The 20645-nt window shown below is 35.0% G+C and overlaps 1 protein-coding gene across 1 annotated transcript in view; it reads right to left on the reverse strand.

Moving 5' to 3' along the window:
* Nucleotides 1–1761: 1761 nt before the first annotated feature.
* RASSF9 (Ras association domain family member 9) overlaps nt 1762–20645 on the reverse strand; it is a 27828-nt gene continuing 8944 nt past the window's right edge. The window contains 2 exon segments of the mRNA XM_010708805.3: nt 1762–2201; nt 2204–3045. Coding sequence (XP_010707107.1) covers nt 1771–2201; nt 2204–3045 — 1273 coding nt within the window. The 3' untranslated portion in view covers nt 1762–1770.

The raw sequence follows: 20645 nt of genomic DNA on the forward strand, positions 1-20645 counted from the left end.
AGAAAGAAAGAAAGAAAGAAAGAAAGAAAGAAAGAAAGAAAGAAAGAAAGAAAGAAAGAAAGAAAGAAAAGAAGAAAGGAAGAAAGAAAGAAAGAAAATCAGCTTTTTAGAAAGTTTTTTTTCTCCTGAATGTAATATGTACTAATCAGCAGTCCCAACAATTCTGTCATTCCAGAGTACAGTTGTCTGGAAAACATTTAAGAGGAGAAAAATACAGGAAAAGAAAGCAGTGCATCTGGAAGTATTCTACCTTTATGCTATCTAGGCATTGCCCTTTCACTCACTTTTTAGGCCTTCTTTTTTGCAGGCTATGTTTGAACTCTGTTGGAGTTAACTTCATTTAGTAACTATTTCTCCATTCAGTTTACTTAATCAGATTTACATTATATTTTCAAAAGCATTAAACAAATTGATCTGCAAAATATAAACATAGTAACCCTCAGTGTGCAACCCAGAAATTATTCAGTGTTCTTTCTGTCAGCAGTCTCTAGCTCAAAGTTAGAAACCTTGTTCAGTAACTAAGACTTATACACCTAATATTGAATTTGCAGCATTCACTGGAGAAGGATTTGACTACATCCTAAGTGAAATCATTTGACTTAACCACATAGTTATAAAAATCTTGTTTCCTATTCTTTTTTGTTCCCTTTGTGACCCAATATTTAATTAGATATATAGATATATAGAGTGGACCAGCTTTAGCTGTATCCTAAAGTCCTCCTATCAAGGAGATAGCAAATACATATCTGTATCCCTGCTCCAAGTATCTGTCTGCTATCTGAGAAGGTTAACTACCTGGCCACTGGGAACTGATAGTAAAAAATGTCTGGTCCTTGCCTGTCTCTCGTGTTATGTTTGATTTCATAGTCATGATCTAAGGAGACCCATGTCACTAGATCCTACTGTTGAGATAAGCAGGAGAAAACCTTCCTGAAAATGTCCCTGGGGCTCGGTGTGAGTTTGGGATTTATCAACTCACAGAAGCAGGAGGCAGGCAGTTCTGACATGCCCGCTGGCAGAATTGTGTCCACATAGCATCACCACGGCAACTGCAGAGTAAGAGTAGAAGAGTGGGAGTTTCAAGAATTTTACCAGCACTTGGACGCTGCTGAAAGAAAATGGAAATTAACAATCCATGTGAGTATGGTCATTTTTAAAGTGGGACTTAAGTGTTTCTGAAATTATCATCCTATTAACTCAAAACTGGGTTATAAGTTACACAAGCAAAACTGCTTTTTTGTTTGTTTTATAGCATCATAAATATTAATTTTTAAGAGTCTATATGCTTGATTATATATTCCTTTACAGCAGCTTCATGCCAAGGAAACTCCAGCTGAATAAAGCCATTGTAACAGAGCAGAAAATCAAGCTCTCCATATAATCTCTAGTTCACTTTTCAAAAAATTTAAGAGAGATGTAGAGGTGGACTCAAAGATTAACAGATGTCAAATCTACAGGCTTTTGGTCCAAACAAGTCAGAATGCCCCTGTTCACTGAGTATCAATATTACGAAGACTAAACAGTCTGTCCAGATTTAGCAAAGCCTACAGCCTTGCATGTATTACCTGTGAATGCATTCACAGCTAATCGAGACTGCCTGTGCTTTTAAAAACAAGTGCACTTTTAAACACATAGACACTGTTTACTTTTCTAGAGCTGTGCTACATTTTTAACATATTGAAGGGATGAACTTCCAAGACAACAAGTCTCTTCTATTCTTATAAATGTCCTCCAAAAAATGACTTCTTGTAAATTCATGACTGTTTTCAACTATGTTGATAACAGTACCATGTCCCCAGAAGTTATTTCGGAGTCCTGACTGTGTGTAGAGCTAATTCCAGTGTCAGAGTCGGTATCGTTTATGTCCAAATTAGTCACTCTGTGAACAAAATCAGGAACTGCAGTGCTGTTACTGGAGATGCCACTGCCTTTAGGTGGCTCCTCATTTGATGGAAGCCTCACTTCAATGTTGTCTTTAACATGTAGTAAATTAAATTCTTCTGTAAGAAGTTCATATTCTTTTTCCTTCTTTTGAAGCAGTGAGTCTCTGTAGGTAAGTTCTTTCTGAATGCAGCTCAGGTATGAATTGATTCTGAGACCATCTTTCATACTTTTTTCCAGCTCATACTTTACATTGTCCAAATCTGAATTTTCCAGCTGAGTGTTAGTAGCTCCTTCTGTATGAACAACATCTTCATTTTTTCTGAGCATATACCATGTACCTCTTTTTCTATTTCAGCACACAGCTTCTCTATTAATTGTTTGTGATGTTTTAGTCTCTCTTCAACCTGTAAAATTCCCTCACTTTTGCTGAAATAATCATGCATCTCTTTTTGATCATCTGCCCTACTCCCTTGCTGCTCAGCCTCACTTGGATTGATCATTAAATATGAGTCCTGCACATAATTTTCTCCATCGTTGGCAACGCGGTCTAAGTGAAATTTTGCTTCACATTTTTCGATTTCCATATCAAGTTCCTTCATTCTAAGGACTTGCTGATGAATGGTATGATCTTGAGATATGATTAAATGAATCAGTGTCTCCATATTATCTCTGTCTTGCTGAACACTGTCCTGTTTAAGTTTGGCAAGTTTCCGGAAAGTCTTCCTAACAATTTTCTTTTGCTTGTCAATGGGCAACATCTTCATGTAATTTGCTGGGCTGAGTTCCCACTGCTTTTCTATATTTTGTACTACCTTAGCTTCAGCTGTTTTCCACAATGGAAATGAAAGGAAAGCATCGGACTTTACCAACACGAAGTGCAAATTGGGCTGCTCTTCTCCCCAAGCTTTCCAAAGTCTCAGAATCTTTGTCAAAGGAGGAAGGACTCGCTCGGAGCCTCTCCATTTTTCTACAATACAGTAATCACTAGGTTTTCCAAAGAGGACTTTTTTCTCCCCAAATGTTGCTTGATGTTCCTCAAGCAGAGCCTGAATCACTTCTGCGCATGTTGTGCGCTTTGTCAGGCCACATACAATCTTCTCTTCTTGGCAAACCCACACCACAATCTCTCGTTCATTTGAAGCCATGTCTTTGCTGGGAGATCTAGGGGAAAAAAAAAGAAAAAAAGAGACCAAATTTAAATTATATTTAAATGGCAGAGACTTTATGAACACCACCAGTATTCTGATATAACCAATACACTGAAAAAATCCCATATTTTTGTACAGTACAATATACTTGTTTAAATTACATTAAAAAATACTTTCAGAATTAGTAACAGAAAAACACAGCAATTTCAACTACTGCTCTAACGTTTCTACTTGTCCAGCTAACTGTTAATTCCCACAGAAATGTGACATCTGTTTTTTGTTTACTTAACAAGTGTTCATTAATAATATGAGAATTAATAATAAGAGAATTTCCAAGCTATCATAAGGTAACATAACTTTCAGATCTGCATATCTGTTCTAATCACATAAATATTCTGTAATCTCTTATTATCATACAGGCTTCTAAAGTGAAGAATCTTGATTCTAACTATACAGCAAAACAGGGTTGAAAATGAGAAAGATAATAGAACACTATTTTAAAAGAGTTTGATGGTAAAGACTGATCTCAGGCATGCTGACTGCACTCCACACCTTGGTGTCATTCGCAACCTTGCTGAGGGTGCATTTGATCCCACTGTTGATGTCACTGATTAAGATATAAACATCAGTTCCAGTCCTGATTCCTGTGGGACACCACTTGTCACTGATCTCCACCTACACAGTGTGCCATTGACCACTACTCTTTGGCTATCATCTTACAACCAGTTCATCATCCACTGAATAGTCCACTCATCACATTCATGTATTTCCAATTTGGAAACAAGGATTTTATGGGAGACCATGTCAAACACCTTACTAAAGTCCACATAGATATCATCAGTGACTCTTCCCTCACCCACTGGTGCAGCTGCATGATCATAGAAGATCGAGCAAGACTTGGTGATATAATAAATGTATATAAGTAACAAAATTTATTTATTTCATATATTTTTTATTAAAACATAAAAAAGAGGTCAACAAAAAGATAAAACTAGTGGGCTACTAGACTTTTTTTTTTTTTTTTAAGTTAATGCATCAATATCTAGTTCATAGGAAGTTGCAGTTCTTAGTGGGCTCTTGAGGTGCTCATCAGAGGTTTTTGATGAACTTTTATGATGCTTCAGCCTTGAAAATAGTTGTTCTGAAGTGTACACATTATCAAAAGGTGATGACATTAATTGTGACTGTGAAGCAAGGAATATTTTTCTCTGATATGACAAGTCTAGTAGATAGATCAAAGTTTTCTTCAAGTTGAATGTCTGTTTGCAACTCTATATATTTGATTTGAAAATTTACAGTTAATGTACCATATTGACTGAAAAATATATGTTTTTGTGAGCTTTTTGAGACCTTGAAAATTATAAATTTGTCAGTACTTCACAAGAATTCTGTATATTTCTTCCTCAGTGAACGTGTTAATTTCTTAAATTATTTCATGAAATAACAAAAGTCCAATTTTAATAAGAAAAATTATGTGTCTACTCAATAATAAAATGTGTGTCTTCACATGTACACAGATGTTGGTATACTGAAATATGTATAATACACATGGGTTTCAATTCAAGTGTGTGTGGTGGGCACAAGAATAGGAGTTAGCCCTGCACTGTACCCTTCCCTCCACAGTGTTCTACTGTTGCTTACATAATCTGTGCTTGAGTTATGTATAACTGACTCATTCAAAATATCACTAAAAATCACTCAGTTAAAAGTTTAAAATCTTGTGGGGCCACATTACTAGATGTCCAAGGCTTCATGCAGCCTATAGTCATGGGTTGGATGTGCCTGTTTTAGAGCTAGCTTTTATATTTGTCCCCATCTGAGTAGTTCAATACCACTTTGGGCCATGGTCAATCGAGAAAATATTGTTAAAAGGAAAGGAGAATGTGACGTCCAGGATTTTCCTATTGTCTAGCCTCCACATACTTGTTTGGAATTGGTGATTAGGCCTCTTGCCTAAAGTGATAAAAATAACAAGTTCTCTGAGGTAATGCACATTTCTTTGGATTTTCTGGTATCACTTCCAGTGCTGCTGAATACATGAGGTTTAATCCAGTCTGACAAGGAAGCCTGAAAATGATAATGACAATGTCCACTGATTCTATTCTAAGGATTTAATACCACACTTTTACTTTTTTTAATCTAGATCTGCTTATTTATAGGACATTTCTAGTTGATTTTTCTTTTCTGAGACTTACTAGGAATGGAGTTTTATTTTGGTTAATTAGGTTAATAGGTTATAACCTATGATTATTAAAGCAATATAACTTATTTCATTTTCTTAAGTATTATACAGCGGAGGAGAAAAACTACAGTTAAATTGAACTATGATTGACTCAGCTACAGGTGCTACTCTGATCAGAAGGCAATAACCCTCAAGAGACAGGAGACTGCAAATGAATACTGAAAAAACCTACCAGAGAGATTTTATTAGTATAGGAGAACGCTATCAAAATGTGTTGCTTCAAGTCTTAGAATATTCTTCTGTAAAATCTGTGTTTTGTTAGATAGCTCTGAATGATAACTTCATTTTCTCATTTCAGTAATTCCTTCTTACTCCAGGATTTTACTGCAATTATTTTTTAAAACTAGTATTCTGAAGAAAAATGCATTTTTCCTAGACTATTTAAGAAAACATAAAAGAATTTATGGCAGACATAGAAAATGGCAAAATGAATTGTCAAAAATAGTGTTTCAAACAATGCTTCCTACTACCATACAAGTAATTGACATAAAAATAGAAGTGTACTACCACTCACTGAATTTCAGCTTGAAAAAGTACTGACAGAAAATTTAAAAAATGCAATAGGTGTTAAAAATTTCAGAAATATTAGGCTGAAACATTGAGGCAGTAAGTTCAGAACATGATTTCCCTGTTGCTTTTCATAATCAATAAATACATTTTAGGGTATGAACGTCACATTGGTCTTTTATCATTCTTCTGAGAGTCTTAACGCAATCTATTCACGCATGGAAATTCTTCCTATTTTTTCTCATTCTTCTTTTTCACTGATTGATATATTGTCTCTTTCTTGGTATGTTCAGTGTGTAAGGGATTATTTGAGTTACACAGAAGTTTACTTTCTCTTTTCCTTCTGGTTCCTTTAAAGTTTTTCTGTGAAGACATTTTCTCTCTGTGATATTAGTAAATCTTCAAAAAAAAAATTAAAAACTCACAGATAACCTCATTGCATTTGTCTACTTATCAGTACTTATGTTATACACAGTTTTGATATGGACTTACTGCTGACTTCAGCAGGGGTTCAGCATGCTTCTGATGGAAAGATATCATTTATTGAAAGGCAATTTCTACAAGATCTCTGCAAACTTTACCCAAATACAGATATAAAGCACGTAGCATTTAGATTGCTGTTTTCATAATTTTCTGGTTGCTCATCCTCCTCCCCCTGTCCACAATATTTTTTCAGTTACAGCGCACTTGTCAAGCCAGACTCCACACTGAGCTTTCTTTGGATAGATTTTTCTTTAATGGTTCATTGACAAGTATATATTTACATATTTAAAATACTGAAGTCTATAACTAATAGTAGCACCACAAAAATGGAAAATTTATCCACATACTGGTGCACAGAGAACTCAAGTAGCTTATACATACAGGTATATACTTCTATATGTGTGCTCATAATGCAAATAACATATATTTGTAATTATACTCTCACCTTTTGCAGAAAAGAAGAAAAAAATTTGAACATTATTTTAATTGTAGAATCAAAATAGGTCTGTAAAGTGCAAATTTTGTCATTATTTTTTCCATGTTTGTCACAACATATGTTATCCTCATTTGTATTCAGCAGACGTTACTGTATTTTTAATTATGCTTTTTAATCTAAAATGAACTAATTTATACTCTTACAGTACTATGGAATTCTAATATCTTTTTAAAAAATCAAAGATGTTCTTTATTATCTTCCACTATAAAGTAGTAAACAAATATTTTCATGGCACACCATGGTTCCTTTTAAGAAAAATTAATTCTGTAATTCTTTAATCAACATAACCCAATTTATGCCCCCCTCAATCCCCAAAATGAAACTTCAGCTTGTCTGTCACAGCATAACAATTATGAAAGAGTTGTTTTAGGATGCAAGAAGATGTTAATACTAGGAATCATCTTTTATTAAGTATGCTTTCTTTATAGAAAATGGAGGGCAGATTCTGCGTATATTAAGTACATTTCATCTCACTTAGACATCCAGAAGTTAAGTCAGTATAAATTTCCTATCAAAGCTCCTCCTTGTCATGAAGGAAGAGAAGACCTCCACATTCTAAACCATCTATGATCTTTGGTATGAAACTTCAAATGAAACTGTTTCTCTCTTTTGTTAACTACAAGAGATCTATGTGATCACCTTCAACTAAATATCTCATTTTCAGGCAGCTAAATACATGTGAAAGTAATCCAATCACATTATGGTTCATTGTTCAAGAGAAATGTAACAGGAATGTAAAATGATTCTTTCTTTTCCTCTGAAATTTAATATTAGAAATAACAATATTCAGCAATGAAATCTGCTTTTAGAGGGTCATTTAAATAAAGAGGAAAGCTTATCATATTTACTGATTCCTTAACCTTTGCATCCTGCAGTTTTGTAAAGGAAGCTAAGGAACTTTCATTTTTTAATAACTCTTCAATTAATAAGTCTTTAGCAGCTAAGATGTTTATCTAGTTAAAATGTTAAAATGGTTAGCTTTCTTGAAGAACAGTTTCAGTAAGAGCTTCTTCAAAAACATCTGGGCAACTTCTTCATTTAAAAAAATAAATTACTGCTGTTGCTGTAAAGTCTTTTAAGCATTTGAAATCTGTATCTTTGAAGTGGCCATTGAAACGTACTAACTATCCATAATTTTAAGGCCTTGATGATAGTGGCAATATGCAGATTTCCCCCCCCCCCCCCAGCAGAGTCACTTATTGCACAGAAACAGGTGAGAATTTAAACTTTAGAATGGTCAAAAGTAAATTTCAATTATTTTGTGTTTGTTTTCATTTTTAGTTTTATGCCTCCTACTTTTTGCTTCTTCTCATTACCATCCAAAAAATATATCAATTATATTACAGACGTCGCACAAAATCTTTATTGTGTCTGCAGAAGCTGATTGTTGCATGTCAGATATACACTTCATTAATTTAATATTCAGGCCTAGAGGAAAAAAAGTAATACATTCCAGCAGTGTATAGACAAAACAAAAACACATACTTACGTTGCACAGAGTCAAAATATTAAATAACTTCAGCACTTTATTTTATTCAGCACTTCTATTCACTAAAGAGTGACCGGCATAAAAGAACAACACATAACAAAAATGTTGCTGTCTTGGAAATATTAGCACCCTTATATATGGAATATATAGCTTTACAGCAGTCAAGACAATCAAATAAATAATTTCCTCTTTTTAGAATTACACCCTTATGCCTACATACTCATTTGTCCTTACTAATTTCAATAAATTTTATGTTGGGTCTAGATTGGTTATACATTATATTGATAAAAGCTTAATACAGTGTTTCTAAAATATAATTGACATTAAAATAGTTTGGTTTTATTTCACTGAGAAAAATTAACCCACAGATAAAATTATTCTCTTCCTTCACTACAATAAATTCTTTGCATACTTTCATATCAAAATAAAATGGAATTCCTTTCAGAATATTTCTATTTTTATCTACTTGTCCCAAGGAACTAACTGAGTAACTTAAAAGTATCTAGAAATGGCTAGAAATGTCAAAGCCAATACATTTTTCTGAGCCCCTTACTAGCACTACTGCTTAATGCTTCAATAATTTTAAACCAATACGACAAATTTCCTAGACAAAATTTTTTTCTTAGTAAAATTTGATTATGTCATGATCAAAAATGGTACTAGCTGGATCCTCTCAGTCACTGAAATCACTTACATGGAATAAAAATCTGCAGGTGAACATAAGTTATACACAAAACAATATATTAATTCTTTGCTAAAAATGCATAAAATTGGTAATAATTTATAAATTTACTATCAAAGATTTCATTCTGGAAAGTTGTGTGAAATAGTCTAGTTTTACTTTTTCACCTATTTACTAGTGCAATCGTATTTTATAATCTTAATTTTCAGCTATGAAAGAGCTTTTACCTATTATGTGTGAATTTAAATACTGTTAATCAGATGCCACGATCTGTCAGAAAGTACAAATGCTTGTAGGCTGGGATATTATTACACTCAGTGTCATAATGCCACTCTTTTTTTCTCTCATTATTGCATCAGCAAGTGGCAATAAACTCTAATTCTTTATGGCAGAAATACAGTTGCAAGTATTTGATAGATGATGAAAAAAACTAATTTAGCCTCTTTTAGTGTTAAAAATTAATCTGATTTTGTACTTTTGAGATTTTTTCTTCTTGTCTGTTTTTTTTTCCTTTTGATGCTATGCTCCTATGAATACATTTCAACATACATTACACCCAGAAAGCTAAACAACACAACACAACACAGCTATAATTTGCAATGCAAAAACAACAACAAACCAACAGAACTGTAGTTTATGAACAGTCTCCTACAAACAGTATAAACCACCTAAACAGTGCACCTGCACATACAGTCTAACCTGCAGCAAATCAGATGATAATTTATCATTGACTGGCTGCTCTGACAGGGTCCTCAGATGGCTTGAGCTCTCTGGTAGGTATGCATCTGTCGCGACCTCCACAGAGTATGACCTAGACACTTCTGTGAAACAAAACTCTACATTTAGTCATGATACCACCTAGAACAATTCACCTTTTCAATGGGCAAATCAAAAGCAACTATGTAACAGAAGATAAATAATAATCTTAAGAAACAACTCTCTTGCTGTCTACCAGATACTTAAAGTTGAGTCCTTGCGTAAAGCCTCAGTACCTGCCATCTCAATGCTTTTCTGGAGTCCAGAAAGACCTGTAGAGCTCTCTAAGAAGCAGGAAGTGCTAGTGTTAGACAGGCCCAAGCAGGGCTATTCTGCCACCTCTCTCAGCAGGCTCTCCCTTCCCCCTCTCTAGCTGCGTGCTTCTAGCTCTTTGTCAAAGACCTTCTGTGTCTTAACTGTTGCCTGCCATTTTGGGCAGTGTGGATCTTTTGGCCAAGCACGCTCAGTCACCAAGACACTTGCTCTCTTTCAAAAAGGATACGACACAATGGTGTAAAATATCCTGAGAAAACAAGAGACAGTGGCCACAAGAGCATTTAATAACCTGGTGTTTCAAAGGGCCCTTGAGTATGCTGCTAAGGCAACGTATTTGCCCATCTGAATTCTGACAAGTGTGCTATGGTCTTCTCTTTTCTTGGCACCCTTAAGTGCTTCCTCAGAGCACAAGGAGGCAGAGAGTACATGTCTTATTTGGGCACTTGCTAATAAAGCTTTTAATCTCTGTGCCTCAGATCTAAGCCATAACTACAAAACAGTATGAAAGCTTTTAATTATATTTACTTGTTAGAAGTAAAAAGAGGCCAGTGTTATAGACACAACTCTGATACAAACAACCTGCATGGGACACATGCTATACTTGTCATCTCAGAGCTTCTTATAACATTTATGTGTGCAGATATATAAGAACTAAGTAGTTTATCAGCCTCTACATGATGTTTAGAAATGACGATGAAATTGCTCTTATTCTTTATCAAAATCTCAGTAGATTACTATATATGTAGAAAACATATATGAAGCAATGGACAATAATTCTGAATATATGTATATCTATTTAAGCTATGTTGTATATTTACTTATGAGATTTGTGACAAATAAACATATTGGTGCCATGTATTGCATCACTTCCTTGGTTATAGCTCTAACTTAATTTTATCAATAATGATTTTTAACAAAGTAATTTTAAATACTGTGTCAATTGAAAATAGGCAGACCATGTGGAAACGGAGGTCAGACTTTCAACCTTTGGGAAACAAATGAAAGCAATGGGAAAAAAATACTGAAAGTTCACACAAATTTTATTCAGACCATCCAAATTTAGTCCACCATTTTTGCTCAGCTTTCTATCACCTTCTGAAGAGTTATTCAGAAAGAAATAAAGGCCAAATCCTACACTCAGTACACCTCTCATCTAAATAGCTTGTTACATGCTTCTGATTTTCCTAAGGGCAGCAATGAGGAAGTATCTCCTCTCACCATGCAGGGAAGCTCAAATTACTCTAAAGCCTGAGGGATTCAAGACAGCCTATTAACTAACAACACTGCCATTCCCCTTTCACCGATTCCTAAAAAACAAAACAGAACAAAACAAACAAACAAAAAAATTGAGAAATATTAATTTAATGTTGCAGTTATATCCGTTTCATGTAGGGGATAAAAATTTCTAGTATGAGGTGCCAGAATCTTTCTTCTTCTCTTTTGTATGACACCAATGCAATGGCAGTATCTAGTTAAAAGGTATATTGGCAAGGAGCTCTTTAACAATGATAATAATAGTTAGAAAAACTCATTATAGGTAGTTAGTGTAATCCTGATACTACAGGAATGCTTGGAAAGAACACGACAGAACTTGTGAAAGCAAAGTAATTATTTCAAAATAGATAACTTAAATTTCTCTTTACCATCTGTTTCTGTATCTGTTAATGCTGTTTTATGATATAGCTTACTCCTTTACAGAAATGCACATAGGCATTTATTAAAAACAAAAGAGGAAATTAGGTATCTAGATATTCATGTGACTTTTTTCAATCATATGCATATACATGATAGTTTGGATGCTCTAATCATAATATTTCAGATATTTTAAACAAGAAAAATGATTTAAATAAAGGTTATTCAAACCAGCTTTGTACCACACACTTCTCTCACTACCAGTTCATGTACATTTTGCAATTCCTTTTAAAATGTGTAAATTTTTAACTCAGTAAGATTTCCAGAGTCAGGAAGCCTTTATGAAACACTGTAATTAGCAACAGCTGCTGAGAATTATGTTCAATCAAAATTATCATTTTTGCAATTAAAACTATAACTATTTCCTTACTCCCTTCTTCAGAGGAATGTTATCACCTCATTTTGCTTTTGTACAAAATTACACGCAGTATAATTCATCAATGATCTACAGTAGAAATTTTTTGCTCATCCGAACATTTTACATTATATTAGTGCTGTATGACAGTTTTCAGTTAAGTAACTGAATTTATATGAGATAGTACTGTTCTGTTATAGCTAGATAACAACAAAAAAAAAATATGATAGTTTAAAATATAAAGTTCTTCAACTTAATTGTCTTACTGTAAGTAAATCATTCACAAGAGAATTCTTGCTGAATTTAAGCCTCAAACTTTGGTGAAAATCTCAGGAGAAACTGTTCTTCCTTCTAATAACTGCACTGCTTGGGACACAGGCACCTAAATGGGGACCAGTATTTGAGAAAAATTAAAGGAAGAGAAAAAAAATACATCAACTCATACTGCCTAAAACTTATATATATAAAAAAAAAAAGCATCCCACAAAAAGGACCAGCAAAGACTGACAATAATAACTACATCATCAGTAAGTGGATGGGCAGTAGTATTTATGCTACAGGAAAGCATTAGCCAAGGCATTACACTAACTCAGAATGTTACATTACAAAAAAAAACAAAAAAAAAAGAATGACATTCTAAGAGGAATTATCCACCTTGCAAAAGTTACAGCAGATGATATTGTGGTAGAAGAAAAGGTTTAATAATGACACAGTAACTCCAGTAACTCTGACAGATAATACTTTGCAAAATCTCCTTTGCAGATTCCAAGGGCAGATTTTCATCAGAGTTAACCAAAAGCTCTGTATACTTCCTTTTGCTTATTAGCTCTGCCCCTTACCACGTTTACTTTGTAATGACTTAAGCTAGAGTCAAGTGCAATGGCTGCAGTCTCCATTCAGATAAAGACTTCATCTGCCGCTGTCTTTTTCTTCAGTCTTACTTCTGAAAGCATTTCTCTCCCCGAGGATACACATTCCTATAAACTATGCTTTAAATTTCCTTCCTGTCAGACAAATCATCCTTTCTGCATGTATATTCAAAGTCATAAGACTGGTAAGTGGATATTATTCAAAAAATGTTTGGAATTTCAGTGAGTAACTTTCCTTGTACACAAATTGTCACAGCAGGTAATGTGCTTATCGTATTAGGTCTGTATTTGTGATGGCCTGACACAGTGGAGGCTTGAGAACAGAACAGAGCTAGCTGTACACCAAAATACTTTCCAAGATGAACAACAATAGTATTAACAATTTGCTTTACTGAGAAAACATGCTTTGATGTGTCTATTGCAATGCTACTGAGGAAACAGGTGTCATACAGGAATGGCAGATCCACGAGGAGCTCCATAGCCAAAACAAACGCTGACATATCCAGTGGAAACCATTTGTTACACCATGATGGGGGGAACAGGAAGTCAGGCATTTTCAAATTCCTCAATGTTAGTAAACAACATGCAAACTTTAGGAACACCAATACAGTAAATGTTGTATTTTGATTTTGAGCAGTGGGTAGTTACTTGATAAGTGAAGATGCTAGGTTTTTTTTAGCTACCATGAAAATTTTGCAATATTGCCAAAATGACTCTCTGTATATATCAAGTTTACATATTTGTGTATACTGAAGCACTGGTTATACTATAGAAGCTTTTAGAGGTTCCTATTAAAAATGTGCAGAATGTGTCTAAAATTTCATCACTTTACAGAAGAACAAGAAATATGTATAGTTAATTTAAAACAAAAGCTTCGAGATGACAAAGTTAAGAGCTGCTATTACAGTAGAAATTCAGATTTTCTAACTTCTCCCATTAGAATTTTTTTTAAACCGTCTTTTAGAATCACCTTGGCTGTTTATAAACTTTTGACATTAAAAGAATTGAGGGGAATTCCAGGAGCTGTAGGCACTAGTTTTGTTATTGTTGTCCTATGAAATTGTGTTCACCTCTCACTGAAAAGCTAATGTATACTATATCCCCCCTGGGGTTTGTTGACATCTTTCTCAGTGAAGAAATAAACAAAGCATTCTGAGGCTGGGCTTGGACTGCCAGAACAAGAACAAAGTGCACTATACACAGACCAGTGATAATAAAGTAAGTTGAATAAAGGAACAAGATGCAGACAAGTAAATGATAAGATTTCATGCTGCATTTCTGATACTCCCTGGGCTAAAGGAGACTGTAATGGTTACCATCTTATGAACCCTTAAACATAGAGTACAGCTGAAACAATTCTGTTCTCAGTGGCACCACGTGGGGACTTATGCTAACCTCATTCACAGTGAAAGAAAGCAAAGTCCAGATGGACTTCGTTTATTTTCACCAATTCCTCAAGATGAACAGAGCCTCAGCAAAGAATCACTTCTGTTCCTTACAGTCTTTTCTTTAAATATAATGACTTTAATTACTGCTGTGGCTGCTCAGCAGCAGCCTATGGTGAATTTCAGAGCATGGACATTATGCTCAGGATTTTGAAAAGAAACATCACATGAATCAGTATTCTTTTATTTATTTATTTTTTAACACCTTAAGCCCATCCCTAAAATACACAAAAATGCTTACAACTATTTGAGACAAGTGATGATCCTAAATACTATTTTACTACAAAGTTCAGTTTTTTAGGTTAGCAACTGCAAAACTTAGAATTTCATGAAGTGGTAGGTAATCTGATGACTACCTGTGAAATGTACGTATATGTATATATACATATATTTGAGCATTGATCCTTGAGTTAAGTCATATGGTGTCAGGTGATAATGGGTGTCAGTGCAAAGATTGCTGAGTATGTCAAGTAGCATGGTATGTGGGCTTTCGGAATGCCTCTTCTGCAACAGCAAGCCTATGGATCTGCTCAGCCATCTTATCAAACATCATGTTTGGTTATTTAAAATCTAAACTACTGTGTATTATAAAATTATAGGACCCATATGTATATATATTTTTCCCCCCAGAAAAACCCAAAGTCTAATAATATCGGCAGCCAGAAATCTGATATTTTCTATGTTTGCTTTCTTAGCTTTGTAATATCTAATAATCTTTCAAACCAATTTATGTATATATATATATATGTATATATATACACATAGCTTACTCTGAAAGCAATGCTTCCTATTTATTTCCATGGAAACTACAAGGGATACACAGAATAATAGTATTTGATAGAGCAAATTCTCAGCTAGAAAACACTATTTTTCAACATTATCACCGCCATTTTCACCAACATTGTACAAGAGCCTGCATGCTTCACTTGTAAAAATCTGCACCAATGGAGGCAACAGCTGTTATGGTGGTTGGATAATATTACCCACTCAGTTCATTTTTCATTGGCCCCAACAGACGGAAGTCAGAAAGCATCAATGCAGAGGGTGTGGTAGGACAGTCTAGCCAAGATTGGTGATATGCTCCATGGTCTTCAAACTGATATGGCGCCTGACATTCTCACGCTTCTAGAGAAAGCTTGTTTTCTTTTCTGGCCTGACTCTGTAAGCTTGAGCCTTCAGTTTTGTCAGAATTGTGATGCAGTGGTCAGAATTGATAGTTTGTTAGGGTTCCAGGAAAACCAAAAATTTCCTATCCCAAATCCAGAAGTTTCCTACCCGAAAGGACAGTGCACATCCTTTTACCACTGAGAGTTGCATCTTAAATTTGGAGAATTCACATGTCGCTACTCCATGGACTGCTGTTTTGACTCTGGCTCATAGTGTGGTACCACCTCTTGGCACCGGTAATAATGTAATTCAGGAAATTGTCACCTTCAGCCTTGTATTGTTCAATAGGTCCTGACAAATTAGCACATGGTGTTCTTTTTTGTTCTTGTGTGAGCATTCATGCAACCCATTTGGTGCAAACTTCGTCATATTCCAATGCTGCCACCATTGTTTCTGATGCATTGTAGCTGATATTCAGCTGTGTACACTGTTCCCTGGTCATATTCCACCAATTCACACTGATGAGCTGATCAAGACGCTCTTTGTTTTGTGGAGTGACCGCTGTGCACAGCTATCCAAAACGTGGTTTGACTTTCCATTATCATAACAGATGAAATGCATCACCCAATGCCTCAGTGTGCTCACATCCACTACTTGGTCTCCATAAACATTCAGCAAGAGTCAGTGAATGTCAGTGAGTGCAGTTTTTTTCTGCATGGAGGAATTCAATTACACATCTTTGCTTCATATGCACTTTCACGACAGACGCCATTTTGTCAGACTGCCCCTCTGCTGCCATCTGTTGCACAGCAACAAAATGTAATGGAATATTAGTGGGAAGATTCAACCTCTGCAGTCTACCACCACCATCTGCCTCTGACATTGTGGGACAACATAATAATATAGAAGGAATTACTTTTGGAGCAGCCATCGTAATATATCTTGATCCATCTATCTATTGTATATATATGCATATATTTACAGTTTGCCAGGAGTAAGAATGGGGTTTGATTTTCTTTTGTATTAATTGCAATATATTTTACAGACTTTAAACCGTTCTGAAATTATACCATATGATTTTCTCCATTTTACTTGATTTCATTAAAGTGTACTGATAACGCTGCCTCAAAAGGGATTCTATCAGAAACTCATTTACAATCAGGTTTTTTTTTTTCCCAAATTTATTTCTTGAGTTTTTTGAAAGTTAGTTTGATTACAAATGTGCTCCATTACTTACAGTATTTGAATGGATGAAAGGTAAAAAGATGAGCTGACAAAGTGGACTCAAAAGAGATAAATTCAGTACTAGATACATAATTATCCTAACAAGAAGAGTGGACTTGGATTTTTGAAAAGAAACCTGTAGCACTTTAGTTCCCATTAACAATCTGGGAGATTTTGCAGCTTATGCTTGCAAGTAATTTTCTAAAATTACCTATCAATGAATGCTTCAATATGTAGTCCTAGGGAAGGCTGACAGGGCCTCTGAAAAAGTTCCTCATCCTCTCTGAAGAAGTTACTGAACAAATAAATTGTTAACCTTAGTAGCTGTCCTAGTGATGGGTATGTTAAAGATGGCAAAGCGGCTTGCAAAACTAGTTCTAGACAGTTGAGCAAGATATGGGAAAGGCAAAGACGGAGGAACTGCTGTCTGGAAGCAAGGTCAATGCTAGATCATAAAGATCAAGAGGAAATTGTCTGCTCTAAAGTAAAGAACAAAGAGTAGGTGAAGAATACCAAAGAGTGGTGTCTGATAGCATACAAACCATTTTAGCAGTGAGAAGATAAAGGAAGTTGACTCCAGCGGAAGAATGTCCCATGATTCAGATAAAAAAAGCCATGTAAATCCTAAAATATTTGACTGGTCATGATGTAAGCCTGAAGTTTCTTCCAGAACCTCAGGAAACTGAAATGAAAGAAAAACTTTTTTTCTTTTTTTTCCTAAACTGCTTTAAAAACTTTTGTCATAAGTTCAATTTTTCTTTTCCTTAGTTAAATTTAAGAAAAACTCATTTATGAATCCTTACATAAATATTCTGTGGTATCCAGATGGGTCCACTTCACTCTAAATACTTCACTCACATAAGATGAATTAGGTCATAAAGATAAGGGCCTTGTTAAATTGTCTGAGATAACCCACCTGAAAGTGACCAAACACTTTAATAAAAAAAAAAAAAAAAAAAAGTTACATGCAGCTGAAGGGATGTCACACAAGAAGTGTCTGTGGCCAAAGATTATGGCAGATCCAAGACATAATGGGGCTAGTTTTGCAAGATGTTTCTGTGGCAGAATAGTCATTATCCCAAGAAGTCTATGACACCAAAAAGACACCGCAAAGTATATGTTGTCTTCAACTCATGGAAAGTCAAACTGAGTCAACATTCAAATTAATCTGATGTTTCTTTATTTCACATATCCAAACATCTTTGCAGCTTGGGATTTTTTCAACACATGAGCAATGTAGATGACTTTATAGCTTGAAGAGGACAACTTTAATTCTGACTGTACATGGCAGAAGCTGAATGGATACAACAGTGATAGATAACTGAAGGCATACTTCCTTCTGCCACAAAAACAACTCTGTAATGTTTGGAGAAATATACATGAATAGAATTCTTACATGGCATGCTCACATTCTATTTGTCACTTCAGACTTTAAAAGAACTCTTGTAGGGCACCAAGTTTTGTAATATGGTGATGCACATTTATGCAAGCTGCAGAAATGTCTTTCTGTAGATATTATTTATAGTGATGGGATAGACAATATATTTTATTGATCTTTAGATGCAGTTTATACAGGTTAATCCAGTAATAAGGTATATGACAGTATATTTTTTTAGCTATAGATATGAATTACACGATCACATACAGCACAAACTACCATATATGCATTTATATACTAAATATGGGCCTGCCATGCACAAACACTTTCAAGAAAAGAAATATGCTCAATATATACTCAAACTTTTGGAAGCACTGTTGAAGTTTTCCAGGCTACTTAGTTCAACCAAGACAAATTCAATTCAGCATACCCACAGCAAGGTGTCTTCTCTTCCTTATGTTGGCCCCCATCTCACTGAATGCATGACAATACTCCAGCTTTGCCTGTCATAGAAAGCACTGAGGCTTTGCAGACACTTTCACATGCTTTCCCTGCTGCTGAAATTCATAATTCCCTCTTAAGCACCTAGATTTCCACTAAAAGTGTCATGGAAGAGTTTAACACCTAACAGGATTTGTTAACACCACAAGGTCAGGAAAAACTTACATAAAATAGGCAGAAGCATAAAGAAAAGGGCAGGACTTAAGTATTTACTGTTAGTACCATTAGGTTTTCACTGCATAACACATTGTAGTATTAATTAGAATGTCAATCAAGAGTCTGATCCCCTTCTCCCTTCAACACAAATCTTTGAGTTACTGTAAGTAATTTGCGCAAACTGAGACAAAATGGAACAGTGTCAAAAGGAAATACTGAGAGAATTTCAGTTTAGAAAAGTTGACAGAATTTCCCTCACAAATACATACTAAGGCTGCCAGAGAGGCTATCTCACAGGTGTGTTCTGGTCATTCCACCTTGTGTGTTCTGGACAGTATCGCTGGATATGAATTCATAGCTCAGAAAGATAAAAGGCTGTTTTTTCTTAATTGTGGAAGAGTGTGAGGGAGTTACATAACTAGAGTTTTCCAGACTAGTATGAGACATGATGATAGTACAGGTGACTGGAAAATGCTGCCAATCAAAATGTTATAGTGTGGGTTTTAATAATAATTTAATGGATATCAGAAGATTTAATGCTAGTCTTAGGTGACTACAATGAGATCTAAGTATCAAAGCATCTGTCATAAATCTAACCTTTATTACTTAGTATTGTTCAGTATCCGTCTATCCTATGTCTTCTGTCCTATGTATGATACTACCATTTGCAAAAGATGGCTTTAACTTAATTTTTACTATGCCTTCTATCACTAGATATTCAACTGCTTCATAAACTGACACATTACTTAATTTATCTTCTCATTCTCTCCTAGGGAGAGAAGGGTCCAAAACTCAAAAAGAGTTAAGCTAAACTATTCATTCATTTTAGCTCCCGGTCCAGTTAACTGAACTGATATCTATAGAGATGTCCAAAGCTTGATATCCCTAAGCTTCCTGTGCTCAGCTCTTGTGCAAAACATATTACAGGGTTTGGAATTATAAAATGAGGAACATGCAGTGAGTAACCACTTCTGTAAGCTGCGGTTAACGTCACTTGCCAGAATCACATAGGAATAGCATCCATGATATTAGGATGGTTCTCCCTTAATCATACATTACCCATCTGTAATTCACCTCTCTATTTACTATTCCCTTTTTAATTACTAAAATGAATGGTACAAAAGACAATTAAATGGATGTGCTATGAGGTCTGCACATGCTCCATGAAGTCTTTTCCTTTGAAAGTGATTGGGGTGGAGCTCAGCTCGTCTCACTTTAGCTATGTAAAATGTAGATGTGTAGTCAAAGACAATTTTCTGACCTTCCTCTGTAATCAGTGGCATAAGATAGGCACCTCCAAAGGGGTGATTAATCCTGTACTAAAATAGATGTCTGAATGAATTACCCTCTGGAAGTGTATACATCTAAAATATACATTAACTACAAAGAGTATTGAGATTAATAGATGTGTAAATGTTCAATGGCTAAAGTTGACTAAGTTGAAATTCACCTTTTTGCTTTACTGTGCTCTTGAATCTAATGGACAGTCTGAGTGTCAGTAAACAGTACTGTGACCATCCACATGCATGCAGTGACAAGCTCACACTTCCAAAAACAACTCACATCTTTGTCTGATGCATGCAATGGCCTTTGTGAGTAAACAACTGTGTTTAGCTATCTACCAAGACCTTAAAGCACTAAAACTCTAGGAAAGTGCAGGAAAGTCAATAGCAAATCTAAATTTTTTGTTAGGAGACTGGATATGTTAAAACAGGATACTGACAGCAAAGTGGCCCTGAGAGATACAGACAATAATCAAGTTGAACAAGTACACTTAGTGCTTTAGCAGTCAGTACAGAAGAAGTCTGTCAACAGGTAATGTCCAAGTGAAAAAACATTTTAGCAAACCAATTTGCTGATTATAAAGCCAACAGAAACAAGAGCAGCTGAAAATTTCACTGAGATGACACTAACGGACTAACCCATTCCAGCTAAATACAACACACATTTCATTT

Source organism: Meleagris gallopavo, chromosome 1 (assembly GCF_000146605.3).
Source record: "Meleagris gallopavo isolate NT-WF06-2002-E0010 breed Aviagen turkey brand Nicholas breeding stock chromosome 1, Turkey_5.1, whole genome shotgun sequence".
NCBI lineage: Eukaryota > Metazoa > Chordata > Aves > Galliformes > Phasianidae > Meleagris > Meleagris gallopavo.